This window comes from Tinamus guttatus, unplaced genomic scaffold (assembly GCF_059628265.1).
Source record: "Tinamus guttatus ecotype Peru unplaced genomic scaffold, ASM5962826v1 Tinamus_guttatus_pri_ptg000384l, whole genome shotgun sequence".
In the NCBI taxonomy this organism is placed as follows: Eukaryota; Metazoa; Chordata; class Aves; order Tinamiformes; family Tinamidae; genus Tinamus; species Tinamus guttatus.
Window position 1 is genome coordinate 3,591,324 of NW_028288918.1, and position 14,239 is coordinate 3,605,562.

Sequence of the window (14,239 nt, forward strand, 5' to 3'; positions counted from 1 at the left end):
TGAATCTAAGATTAGTTATAGCACAGTTTTCATTAGCTGCAGTAATTTCTGCAACTAATGCAAGTTTCTGATAGCCTTGTTGATTGTTCTACTTTTGTAGTAACTTTTGAAAATACAGATCTGCATACAAATCCTTGAGCCTGATCCTGACAATTCTTTCTCGTCATCCAAGGCAAAAAGTAGCACCTGCTTTGGTCTTCCCTGTCAAATGAGATCTGATACTTTTGTAGGCTTTGATATTTTTCCTTGCTTCTTGGCAGCCCAAGCAGTGATTACAGCCACTCTTATTAGAGTGTCTTAATTTTGTTCCTCAAAGAAAGGATTAGGCCATTAGCTAAAAAAGAAGTCACTGCTCTTCTTCTTCGAAGGTACTTGGACTCTTCAAGCTGTCCAGGTTTTAAAGAATGAATCGCCTGTCTTACGGAAAATCTCTGTTAAGTGTGCTCCAGCAAATTACCTCCTCAGGACAATAACACTTGTCTCTCTCTGCACTGAGACCCTGATCCTCTGCCATCCCAAAACAGAGCTATCTGCCCACCATGGCACTTATTAAAGGGCTCGTTCTAACAATTTGCCCTAAAACTCTCCACACACTCTGGTGGGTACTCTGGTTTTGGCCTTGTCTGTCAAACTCATGTGATGTAGCCTGGTGTACGCCTTAGCACTTGGCATCCAAGCGAAGGTGAGACCTCTGTGAAGGGGCACTGCTAGAAAGGGAAAAGCGTTTAAACACCTCAGCAATGGAGTGTGTCTGCTATTCCACTGTGTGTTTTTCTTCTTTGTATTGATTTTTATAAGTTTTTTGTTAGCGTCTAATGACTCTGTGGACAATCAGAGGGCAATTCATGTTCAAAACCTAAATGAATATTCATCCATATGTTGCAGCCTCTTGAGCTTAATACTGTCAGGCTTGCGAGATACTGCTATATGGTTCCACTGGCTTCAGAAAACTGAAAAATGGTTATCCACATGTTTAGCAGACAACCCAATTATTGACTTTCTGTTTGCATTTCAAATAGCAGATTGTGTTTAATGTTTTTTTATAAAGGTTTGTATGGCTTAGAGCAGAGTCTCGTGGGACTGTCTCTTACCTTATATGCCAGTCCTGTGCAGGAGATAGGCGTTATTATTTCCACAGACTCCCTTGATTTCTATTTTGATTTTATCTGGAGAAAGGAAAAAGGTGTTCTTGGCAAGATGTCCTCAGCTCTGCATTTTAAAGCTAACCTTTAAACCATCAGATTCATCAGATAATTCTGCTTTGACAGGCTTTTTCCTGTGTGGAGGAAACAACTGTATAATCTCCCTTTGTGTTAATGAGCTTTGAAAGTTGCATGTGCGCTACAGTACTTTGGCCAAAAAAAAAAAAATCATAAATAGTTCCTGGCTAATTCCTTCGAAAGAACCTTGCTTTCTTTTGCAAGCCATCCAATTCAAATGCTGGAAAAGCGGGATACCTGGACAACTTAAGTCTACCTTTTGCACTGAATTTTCTTCTTTTGTTTAGCATGTTAGAGGTGATGGAAGAGAATGTATCAGGTGCAGATGTTTTAACATTGTCTTCAACCTTCTTTTAAAATGTCTGTTGGTGGGGAAAAAAAACACAGATTTGCTCCTAAGTGTACTTTTCCCTGTGGGCAATCTTGTAATTCCCTGCTTTGCGGGTTGGTAAGAAGGCGGCCGCTTTCCCGGTAACGACGGTGAGCCGAGTCCCACGCGTTGCGCACACGCTCTTCACGTCTCGCGGCCCCAACGGCTCCTGGATCGCCACAAACGGCAGCACCGCGGAACCCACAGGGCGCGGGGAGGGGGGCGCCTTAGGGCTACTCAAGGTTAACACCTGGGCGCCGCCCCCCCCGCCCGCGGGATGACGTCATCCGCGCCTGCGCGCCCCGTCCCCCCGGTAGGCGTGGCCCGCGCTGCCGGCGGGGCGGGGCGGAGGAGCGCGGCCCCACCCCCCCGCGGCGTGTGCGTGTGCGTGCGTGTGCGCGTGCGCGCCGCGCCTGCTCGCACCGCCGCTGGGGAGGGCGCGCGCGTGCGCGCGCAGGCCGCAGCGGCCGTTGGCGTGACGGCGGGCGGGGGCGCGCGCGCGCCCGCCCTCCCGCGCAGGCCGCGCAATCACCGGCCGCGGCGGCAGCTCCCCGCCCCTCCCCCCGCCATCCTCCCTCCCTCCCCGCGGGCGCGCGCCTGCTCCCCCCTCCCTCCCTCCCGCCCGGCCGGGAGCGCGCGCCCGCCCGCCCGCTCGGCGAGGGAGCGAGACGGCGCTGCCGCCGGCCCCGCCGCCCTTCCCTGCCCAGCCTGCCGCGCTGAGCCGAGCCCCCGCCATGGAGCCCGCGCCGCCCCGCTAGCCGGAGCTGCCGCCCGCCGCCGCCGCTGGGGAGTAGCCGGCTGAGAGGGGGCGGGAGGGGGAGGAGGAAGGTGGGGTCGCGGCGTGGGTGACACGCGCGGCGGCGGCCGCGGCCCGCGGGAGACGGCGGCAGCGCCGCGGGAGCCCCCGGGCGGGAGCCGTTGCAGCCGTTGGGATTTACCGTGGTGTGGCGGTTGGCGCCGCGCGGCGGGGATCGTGCCCGCGGCCCGCCCTGCCCCCTCCCCTGCCTCCCTCCTTCCCCCCGCGCCGCCGGGGCCGCCGCCGCCGCGCGGGCTGAGCCCCCCCCGGCGCGGACCATGGCCGACGACGATGTGCTCTTCGAGGACGTGTACGAGCTCTGCGAGGTGATCGGCAAGTGAGTCCCGCGGGGAGGGCGCTGCGTGTGCGCGGCCGAGCGGGGCGCCGCGGGGAGGCGGCGGGGGCCGCTGCGCGCGGGGATGCTCCGCACCGCTCCGCTCCGCGCGGCACCCACCTGAGCCGCCGCCGCGGAGCCGGTGCGGGCGGCGGCGACGTGACCAGCGCGTTTCGGCGCGCTGCCCACCGCCCTCATCGCGCGGGGGATGGCGGGGGGAGAAGTGACCCGCTGTTTCCTCAGCCACCATGATTAACCGCCTCGCCATCACTCAGCCGGGCTGCAGCAGCCGCTTCCCAGCCCTTTTCTCCTCCCCCCCACCTTTTCCACATATCCCATTCCTGGCACACCCATCAACGATCGCCTATTGGGGAAGGGGATCCACCTATCCACCGGGACACTGCATATTTGTGCGCCAGGTGTTGCGTTTTTATTTATTTATTTGTTGCTTTGCTTTGCTGCATAATAACCAGCTTGTTAGTGGCGGCACTTGTGACATTCAGGTAGTGCTCGGTTTCCTTGCACATCTCCCCCTCTCCATCCTCATTCGTGTGGAAATAAAGATGCATTGGGCAGTAAGGGAACTTGGCCTTTTTCATCTTATTATGCAACCACTGTTAAACCAGTGCTCAGGGCTTGTGTCAAATCTAGGAGTTAAGGTACTCGCTAGCGTTGCCCAGCTGCCCCTTTTTGGGTTGCCACTTGAACTGGTGCGTGAAAATGACAGTCTGAATACCAGTCTTTGTATAATCACACCAGGAAAATGAAGAGGTTCCCCCAAACAAGAGGGCAGTTAAGAACCAAAGCTCGAGTCCATTCTCCTTCCTCTCCCCGTTTGTTGTGATTGTCTGGTTTTGAAATCCATTCTATGTTTATTAGTCGTCTTTTGTATATCTTTAGTTGTGCTCATGTTACAAATTGGACACGAGAGATATAGGAATATCGGGACTTGGTAATTTTCTCTACATTTCTGATTCAAAAACTGCAGTTGCTGTTGAAGGCTTAGTAGTTATTCTGTTTTTGGGTGCCTGCAGATTTTTTGTTCCTGACAATTTATTTTATGCGAATAATTGTTTTGAATTTAAACAAAGATTTTTTTCTACTTATGCTTTTTTGCCCATTCTCCACCAGTATGCTTTTCAGCTATTATATTAAGAGCTGCTTACTTTCCAAGTTGGGGCTAAAATAATATTTTGGAATTAATCTTTACACAGAATTATGCAAAAATGCTAGTTACAGACCTAGCAACTCTGCAAAAGTTTCAGCACGTAGTTCTGTCATTTAACAACGTATTACCTGCCTGGTAACACAACCAACTTTCCAAAATAGTGAGCTGCATCGGCCTTCTTTGCTGGCGTAAGCTATAAGTGGTTGCTCCAAGTTAATGCTGGTGGCTCATGGTGAGCTTTTGTAGCAGAAAACCCAAACTGCTGTTTAAACATGTTTTGGAGATCATTTTGGCAGACTTATTTCACAAGTGTTTTTATGCAGTTCACACACTGTGTTTTATTTTTGCCTGAGTAGTATTAGAAAGAATGTGCAGTGATTACGTTTAAGGTGACTGCATATCCTTCTAGAGAATGGATCATTCACAGGACTCCAAACCTCTGCACATTTCAGACAGCTTTTTGTTTTGTGACCAGAGAATTTGAAGAGAGCGCAAAAGCTGTGAGTTATGTATTAGCTACAGAATTTTCCCATGAAATTTAGGCAATACAGATAGCATTGTGTTGCAAATTGATTGGACAAATATTAAATCAGATTAGCATAAGAGTGCCAAGAGCACTGGCAAAAACAGGGTTGATCACTGAAATTAACAGCAGTGATAGTGTGAAGAGTTGATATCTTAGCTGATTACTTAGGTTCTGCACAGATGTCATGAGAGTCCTCTTGAAAACATTTAAAATAAAAATGTAATATAATACATTTGTATAAGCAGTATTGTTTCTTTAAAGCACTACGTAGGTGATTTCCTAGGGACCATGAATGTCTGTTTTGTGCACAATTTTACGTACCACTTTGCTCCTGTTTAAGCAACTTGAGGAAGGCTACTGTAAATCTGCTTTGAATTGCTACGTGTGCGTCTTGGTAAACACTTTAAGTGAAGCATCAACTAAATGTGCGCACTCATGTTTCTGTGATTTGCTATTGGTTGATACTGTAATTCAGTGCATCCTTACAAATAGCATATGTGGCCCTGATTTGCATTTCGGAGGTATGAAGTATTTAACTGTATGTACTTTCTATCTTTCCTAAGTAAATAGTTACTACTCTCATCTTAAATAGATAGGTATTTTCACAAAAGGTGTTGAGAAGAGATTTTAGGCTAAATATTCAGTCATGTTACAGTCAAATTTATAAGAGAAATCTCTCAACTCCTGTTGACTTGAAAAATGTCATCTCTGTGTGATTGTTTCCTGGTAGAAAACATGTGGTCTGGTTTCCTGAGGCTTATTTTAAACTTAGATTAATAGTTTTAAATACAGTAAACTGGCTTATTTTATATAAACACAGTGACAATAGCTTTTGGTGCGCTGAAGTGTGTAACTATTGTGCCATAGTAGTATATGAATGAATTGACTGAAATGATAGGAGGATAAACTGCTTATTACAGTCATTTCAAGTGTTTAAGTTCCCTAAATATGTGTTTTTCTTAAATGAGTATAGGAGAATACAAGGGCCAGGAGGAACAGAAGGAAATTTTACTTCATTTTTCCTTCAAGGCAGTCTTAATTTGCCCATATTTGCTTTACACCTTTCCATTTCTGAAAGCTATACAAAGATAATAATTGAAATAATAAACTCAATTTCTTATTAATCTTTATTATACATAAGTGGTAGTCTTTGCGGCACTGACATTACTTATTTTTTTTATTGCAGTAAATTTGTTGTATTCTAGGGGTGTTCTAGTGCCTTCTTTGGCTGATACAAACACCTTTCAAGCAAGAGTAAATTGGGAAGTTTCTGCATTACTCTTAAAAGAAGTCTTAATGTATCTTGAGATAGCAGGCTGGAATATAAGTCCCAGGCCTGCCATTTTTTTCAGGTTTGCTTAAGGATAACATTTGGAGAGGGTCTCCCTGCATATGGTTTGAGAAGTACACAAACTAAAATATTTAACCAGGTGTATTTTGTTATTTTTTAGTTAGAATTTTTAGTCAAAATGCATTTAGTAATTCATAAAGTTTAGTGGATATAGAGTTAAAACATCTTGAGTATTCACTGATTTCTTCTATCCTAGCAGCTTCATATATATATATATATGGCATTAGCTTTCTTTACGCCAAAAAGAATAGCTGTCTTTAAGTTAGAATAGATATTGCTGGTATTGAATTTAGAAGACTAGAACTGGCTTTTATGGTAGGAATAGTTTGGTCTGTAGTACTTGTTCCGTTTATTTCCTATTAGCTGCTTTTGACTTAGGCACTTAAGATTCATGTTGACTTAAGTTGGTATTTGAGAAGTGCCATAAAGACTGTCAGATCTTTCTAAAAGCAGAATTACAGATTGCTTTCAGAATAGTTGTTGATATTGGTATGCATCTATGCAAATTTTGAAGCTGTATTATATGATTAAAATTATTAAAAGTTCTGTTTTGAAATGGGTATTGGTTACAATTAAAATCATTTGTTCATGTGCTAACAGACGCTTAAAACTCACTATGCAAATTTTTGTACTTTTTTCCCATTTGTTGGGTCATATACATGTGAAATATATATGTGCATAGTAGTAGTAACTCTTGCCATTTTTAGTACCAAAAACTCCCCAATATGATGATAGGTGTTAATACTATTGAAATTTCCAGGATGTTCTTTGCAATGTGTTTGGGTTCAGAGTAGTTCTTTTATGCGTTTTACACTGATGACTTCTGTTTGTTCTTTATCCCTCCTTCCTCAGTGATGGGGTGATTCTCTCTGCTTGGCCTCCTTGGTAAGAGGAGCTAAAGTATCTAGAAGTTGGAAGTCTTTTGGACTTCCAGGCTTCCTAGTCTTTTAGATGAGGAAGTGGTGCAGGAAGTGTGAAGGTAGAGGAATTGAAGTGGATAGAGGAGTTCTTGAGTTCAAAGACTAGTATCTGAGTAAGGTGAAATGTAAAGAGGGTTATTGTACTTCCATCCTGAGCTGTTACCTTTAGATGGAGAAGCTGTAGATTTATGCTCTAGTGAGGGAATGAGTAGGGAAGGGAGGAGAGAGCTCAAATATTCCTTGTCCAAGAAATGTGCTAATAACTTTGAGAATTGTGGTAACAAAATCATACAGAAATATTTTGATGTTTTTGGTGATACTGTTCATCATCACGGCTTCCATTTTCTGTGCTGGAGAATGAAAATACTGTTGTCTCCCACGTGTGCCCTTTTCTCTAGGGCACCACTTAACTTTTGGATCTCCTGTAAAACTGATGCAAATAATTTATATCCATAAATTTGACGAAACAAACATGAAATAACTGCACTGAACACTCGCTGTTTGGAAGGAAGAGAGAGGGAGGGGGACTCCTTACTACTGCTTAAAATACTAATGTATTAACAAAACATATTTGAAGCAGTTTTCTATATTAAAGTGAGAGTTTATGATGAATGGATGAACAGGCTGTAATGAATCTGGCTTAAGCATGAGGTCATAGGCATGTGTATTGTTTCAGGAAAGTAACATCAGATTATTTGAAGTGTCTAGTTGCTAGAATACATATTTAGCTAAGCTACTGTGATACAGGTTTCAATGACCTGTTTCTACCTATGAAGTTCTTCCTAACTGCAACTAAATAGTCTAAGAGTCATGCAATTTAGCTGCAAAATACAGCATGTTAACCAGTACTCTGCTTTCCGCTTGTTCAGCTTTTTCTAATGTTTTGATAAGCTGCTGCGCTCTTGCATACAACCTCATGATGTAGACAAGATGACTGAAATGACCGAGAAGTAGAATTCTATTAAGAGTGCCTTGGAAGGCTTTTTATTTGATACAGGAAAGTGCAAACTGAGAAACATTGTAAGGACTTTGCAAATATATTTTTGTGGCTAAGCACTCTATAGAAGGCAGCTCTTGAGTGTAAGAGCAGATGCATAAATGTGTGCAAACTAGTCCTGAGTAATTTTACACCCTGAAAAGCAGAAGATTTTAAACCAATTTGCTATCAAGATTCCAGAGCAGCTTTCTATGAGAAGTTGTAGGACGAAAAGCTGCCTTGCTTTGAAGAATTGCGAGTTTGATCCTTTTATTAAAACAGTATGAAATTTTGTTGGCTTCAGTAATTGGGACCTAAGTGCTCTTTGATAATTATTTTTTTTTTCACATTACTTCATGTTAATGAAGGACACGGTAATATCAAGGAGAAAGACAGACCTATATGTTTTGTCAACAAGTACTCCCCTACTTAGTCCACTGTCTGATACACTGGTCTTTTTATAATTCATTGCATGTATGTCATGATAATGAAAGGTAATCGAGCAGAATTAACCCTAAAACGGTATTGCAGTGATCATCATGTTAAATGTGCCATCTAAAAACGTTGACTTCAGAATTGAAAGGGGTTAGTGTTGAAAGTGTGTATTTTATGCTGAATTATGCTGTTAATGGGAAAAAGTTTCTTACTAATTCTGCTTTTTCCAGAGATGTTTAATATTTTTAACATATAATATCAAAATGTACATGCTTGACCAAAATTCTCATCCCCAGTGATTTCAAAATTTAGACCAAGCCCTTAAGATAGTGCACCAGTTAGTTAGTTTGCTGAGTGCACTCAGCAAAAAGAACCCCCAAGAAACCCATTTCATTTCTTTGCATATATCAGATAAACATATAAAAAAGATGGCTAAGTAAGGTCAACGAAAGCATGGGGAGAAAGCCTTCACTTGAACTTATCTGTAAATGGAACTGTATTATTTGGGTTAATTCTTTTACTAAACATCTGTTATATTCAGAATGAATTACAGCAGAATGGTAATGTCCATTGGTAAAAGGAATTCTTCCCTTCCTGGAAACAGAAAACGTGCCTTTTTTCAGCACATCCCTGCTGGCTATGATAGGTTTCGATAGCACCTGTAGCTTGTAATTCTTGATGTAAGAAGTAATAATGGAAAAGTTTGGGTTGACTGGAATCCAAGCATAATGACAAGGGAATGATGATCAAATGGGCCTTTTTGACTTTATTTATCTTTTTAAAGAATTTAGCTTCCCATTACCTGTAGGTTCTTATATCGTGGCTTTAGTATCTTAACAAGTGACTTATATGCATGAGTTACTTGTTTTAGACCTTCTTCCCCTAGGAAGTGGAATGTGGCATCATGTCATGGTTGTTTTGTGCCTGTGAAGACTTCACTATAATGCAATGTTTACTGTGAAATAAGAAGGTATGAAACATCATATTTTGGGGGACTATAGATGTTAGTGGTTTTTAATCTATTCGGCTATCTTTAACTATACTAATTTTCATTATGTTTGAGAATTAAAATCATTGACTGTTATCATACTCTTCCTAGAGTCTTAAGCAGTTTGTTAGTTACCCTGAACCTATACCATTGGCTCTTTTGAAGTAGATGAAGTCTTGAATTTCATTTCCAGTTTATGTGGAAAAGCTCTGTAGCAATGCCTACAGTATATTCCATTGATGGTGAAATACACACTGCAGCCTGCTGTAGCAGGTTGGATTTCTGAAGATGTACTGATTTCATAGCCAAGTACATACGCATTAGCATAGTGCAGTTAAAAGGTTATTGAAGTGTGAATATCTGAGGTCATAGTATAGAGGCTTCAAGCTAACAATGTAATCATAGTAATGTTGATTTTTGAAAACAAAGAATTTGCATGCAAATGAATATTCAGTTATTAATGTTTCTTACCAACTCTTGGTTCTTAAGCTTTTTCTTTCTGCTAACCAACATCATGTCGTATTTGCTTGAACATATGTTCAGCAAATTCCTCCTCTTCCATGATCTGATCCTGTTTATTCACTGAACCTTGTTGAGGCATTAGGTGGCAAAGGAGATAAGTCTCAGCATCATTTGTAGACTTGTGTCTTTGAGTGTGTGCCATCTGAATGGTTTGCTTGGGACTGCCGATAGCTGTTGAGAAAGATTTTTTTTTTAATGGTTTCCTTAAACATAATAAATTGTTATCAAATGATCTGGATCAAGTGATCCAAGTGTTATCAAGTGATTTAGAAACTGAAAATATAGAAAATGTTGGAAGCAAATGTAGGTGGTGGTCTCAGTCACAGATAGTGGAGGTGCAGTGGCAATGGGATACCAAACTGAGAAGGGAGTCCCTTTCATGATTAAAACACTCCTTTTCTTTTCTGTGGCATTCCTGATTCTGGCTATTCATTCAGGCTTTGCTCTTAAGAATATAATAAGTGAACTTTGATTATGTTTATGGCTCAGTATTCTTAGCATAGATAACTGGGTCAAAAATAAGGTCCAGGATATGGTAGAGTAAAACTGTCCTATGGTAATTCTGCAGAGAGAAGTAAGGAGAATGCATTTTGGGGTTTTTGCATTACAACTCTGTTCGTATGTTCTGAAGTAATCCGGGACAAAATGCCAGCTCTTTGACTGTTGTTTCCAAAGCTGAGGCTCTTTTATGAGCACTGAAGGGGTGTTTATTAAATGAGCACATCATCTAATTCAATTCTGCTGTTAGGTTAGTGTGTTCAAGTGTTGTCTTTGACATGGATTTCATTTGGTAATGCAAGAAATGCTTTCTAGGTCCCTGTTAAGTCAGGCACTCTGTGAGAACGAAATGGATTAATACAATGCTAGTATTGTTATTCAGTCAAGTCTTAATACAGGGTAAATTTAGGAGTACAAGGACTGATAACTACATCTTGTCTTAAACAAAGATTTCCTATATTTCAGACTTTTAAGAGTCATCAGAATTTAATACCAAGATCCAGAGAAAAAATGTGAAAGAAAAATGTGAAAGAAAAAGAACAAACCAGTTACAACCTTTGGGAGGATCACCTCTGTCACTTGAGCACTGTTATTGCTAGTGCAATCTCCAGAGATAAAGGAACTTTTCTAGATTAAAAAAAGTCTTTGCCTACTTCCATACCTTTTTCCCCCTTTCTCTGCAATAGAGTAAGATGGGGTAGCCAGAAAGTTACTAGTTCATCTTGTCTTTTGTTGCAATACTCAGGGTACCCTGAGAGAAATGGTAATATTTCTTTGGTTTATTGTCTAACATATTCCACCATAAAGTAATGGTAAAACTAACATTTCTGCTGTTGGTATGACATCTTTGATATTCAGGAGGAAGGAGCTATTTAGACTACAGAAGAAAATGCTGCTGCTTTGACAGAATTCCATTTAGACATCTCTCCTGCGCTCTTAAATGTTACTTTGGTTGCAAACAGTCTAGGTCTATTCATTGTAAGCCCATTGGGTTCTATATATTTTCATTTCTCCAGAGGTTGTCTAAATAGCATTTGGTTAAATAAGTTCTCACTTGGCTATTTCATCTGTTTCTTTGGCTACCCGATGGCATGTCTAACTGTTTAGAGGTATTCTGGTTTCTTTTTTTTTCGCTAGCATCCCTATTTTCTGGATAGTGTAAGCAGTAAGTGGTCACTTCTGGCATTTAATATTCAGTAAATTTCTAAGGATATATGGATTAAAAGAGCTATAGAGAGTTTGTCTGTGAATATATATATTTAGAGATAAAAGCTAGGGCTTAAGTCCTATGTACCACAATATTTATTGTGGTATGCAGTTTCAGTTTAGTTTAAGAAGCATTTTCAGTTATACTGAAAAACTGGGTTTATTTCAAAGCATCTTTGCTGTAATTAACACTGTTAACAGTTTGGAAGTTGGTTCAGATTTGAAATTTTTTGAGAAAGAGTCCTATAAATAAGGAGACATGTTTTGGCTGTGTAGTACTGCTGAGGCAGCACTATACTACTCAAGTGCAGTGGCCATATTTTTCTCCCTTAAGGTACTCAGAACTGTATCTCTTACCAAAATCTTCAGATATGATTATCTTCTCTTTTTTTTTTTTTCTGCCAATTTTGTTATGGTGAGGGGGTCCATGAGCAGAATCTTTGGCTGCATTCTTGATGTTCTAGCTTTGGGAAGCCAGCAAAGAGAGTCACCTGTTACTTTACTTGCTATCCTCCACCAGGGAAATCCTGCAGCTGCTGCAGCAAATTGAGCTGCCAGCTGCCCAGCCTTCTCTTTTTATTTCCTCCAGATGTTGTTCCCCATTTTGAATAGTGAGGAACAATTCTGAACAGCAGGAGGTCACTGATTTACACTCAGATTAGAAGAATCTATTCGCCTGTAAATAGGAAGGATGGTTAAGAAGCAATGAAGGTATTCTTTCTCCCTTCCTTCTTCCCCTCTTCCTCCTTACCTTTTATGGAGAGATCATATAGAAGGTTAGGATGAGAGTAGCTTGGAAAGGTGAGAAGAAATTTAGAGAATAATGTCTTCCATCTTTTCTGCATCAGCAGAGAAACTTTTCCCATAAAGTGCTGAATCATGGGGAATAGAACAGATTTTCTGCGGAGCTCTTCAGATTGGCCACATTTGACATGTAACCCAACCTATTTGGTCATGCAGGTTTCAAAGAGGTTGAAAGCAAATATCTGGCTGTAGTCAGCACAGGTGTAGCAGTGCAAATCAGCTAACCTGGGCAGGGGTTGAGGTGAAATGTAGCATCTCCATAAATTGTCCCATGTCCTAGCACTGGCTGTGGTGGCCTCTTCGAGTATTCCGTGATTCCTGAGGGAGAGCTGTACCAAGTTGTAGCTCGTCTGTAGAATCACTAACCGCAGGGGTAGTAGCCTCTTTTTCCTCTTTTTGCACTGATATCTTGCATTGTAGGAATACACAATTCAGTTCACATTACAAAAATCACACTTTTAAGTTTGCTGCTGCTCAAAGAGGAAGGTCTAACTCTTCTGTTTTTTCCTGTGTTTCTGGTCCTTGCTGCATAAGTCACCCATTCTTTGTGTCTACTTTAGCATTCATATGATCTGCATAAGCCACATGTGCTATATAAGTATTCTGCTTTTGGATGGGGTATTTTTCTGTGATTTTTGCTGACTGGAATTGACTTATTGTGCAGTCAGAGCTAGCTCAAGGCAGAAGGCTTAGGAGTGAGGAGGAAAGAGTTGGACGCTGCACACCTCTTGCAAGAATCAAATATTAGGTAGGGCCATGTCATGAAATGTTTTCTTATCTCTCTTTTTAAGCATATTTAGCTTTTTGCATCATAGAATCATAGAATCCTTAAGATTGGAAGGGACCTCTAGAGATCATCTAGTCCAACCCTCCTGCACATGCAGGGTCACCTAGTGCATGTGGCACAGGACTGCGTCCAAGCGGGTTTTGGAGATCTCCAGAGAAGGAGACTCCACAACCTCTCTGGGCAGCCTGTTCCAGTGCTCTGCAACCCTCACTGTTAAGAATTTTTTCCTTAAGTTCCTGTGGAACTTTTGATGCTTCAGTTTGTGGCCATTTCCTCTAGTCCTGTCAGTGGCCACCACTGAAAAGAGGCTGGCCCCATCCTCTTCACTCCCTCCCTTGAGGTATTTATATACTCTGAGCAGGTCCCCTCTCTTCTTCAGGCTGAACAGGCCCAGCTCCCTCAGCCTCTCCTCATAGGGCAGATGTTCCAGGCCCTGATCATCCTTGTAGCCCTGCACTGGACTCTCTTCAGTAGCTCCATGTCTCTCCTGTACTTTGGAGCCCAGAACTGGACACAATACTCCAGATGTGGCCTCAGCAGGGCTGAGTAGAGGGGCAGGATCCCCTCCCTCGACCTGCTGGAGACGCTTTTCTTAATGCACCCCAGGATCCCATTGGCCTTCTTGGCCACGAGGGCACACTGCTGCCTCATGGTCAACTTGTCGTCCACCATGACACCCAGGTCCTTCTCTGCAGAGCTGCTCTCCAGAAGGTCAGTCCCCAGCCTGTACTGGTGTCTGGGGTTATTCCAACCCAGGCGCAGGACCTTGCACTTGTCCTTGTGAGGTTTCTCACCGCCTAGTTGTCCAGTGTGTCCAGGTCCCTTTGGATGGCAGCGCAGCCCTCTGGGGTATCAGCCGAGTTCGATATCATCAGCAACTTGCTGAGGGAGCGCTCTGTGCCCTCATCCAGGTTATTGATGAATAAATTGAACAGGACTGGGCTGAGGAATGACCCCTGGGGACACTGCTAACTGCAGGCCTCCAACTAGACTCTGCATTGCTGATCACCATCCAGCCAGTTCTCAATCCACCTCAGCATCCGCTCATCTAACCCACACTTCGGGAGCTTGCCCAGGAGGATGTTGTGAGGGGCGGTGTCAAAAGCCTTAGTGAAGTCAAGTTCACTGTCTGCCCCCCCACCTCATCTATCTAGCCAGCCATTCCATCACAGAAGACTATCAGGTTGATTGAGAGTGATTTCCCCTTGGTGAGTCCATGCTGACTACTCCTGAGCACCTTCTTGTCCTCCACATTTTTGGAGACAACAGTCAGGATGAGCTTTTTCATCAGTTTTCCAGTGATGGAGGTGAGGCTGACTTGCCTGTAGTTGCCTGGGT

The 14,239-nt window shown here is 42.8% G+C and overlaps 1 protein-coding gene across 8 annotated transcripts in view; it reads left to right on the forward strand.

The window, feature by feature from the left end:
* The first annotated feature begins 2,597 nt into the window (after positions 1–2,597).
* Positions 2,598–14,239, forward strand: part of CASK (calcium/calmodulin dependent serine protein kinase) — a 202,038-nt gene continuing 190,396 nt past the window's right edge. For 7 of the 8 annotated variants that reach the window (XM_088530685.1, XM_088530687.1, XM_088530688.1 and 4 more), the window contains exon 1: positions 2,601–2,723. In XM_088530685.1, coding sequence (XP_088386811.1) covers positions 2,665–2,723 — 59 coding nt within the window. In that variant the 5' untranslated portion in view covers positions 2,601–2,664. Of the gene's footprint in view, positions 2,724–14,239 lie in introns of all 8 variants that reach the window. The other variant, XM_088530692.1, reaches the window with a different exon arrangement.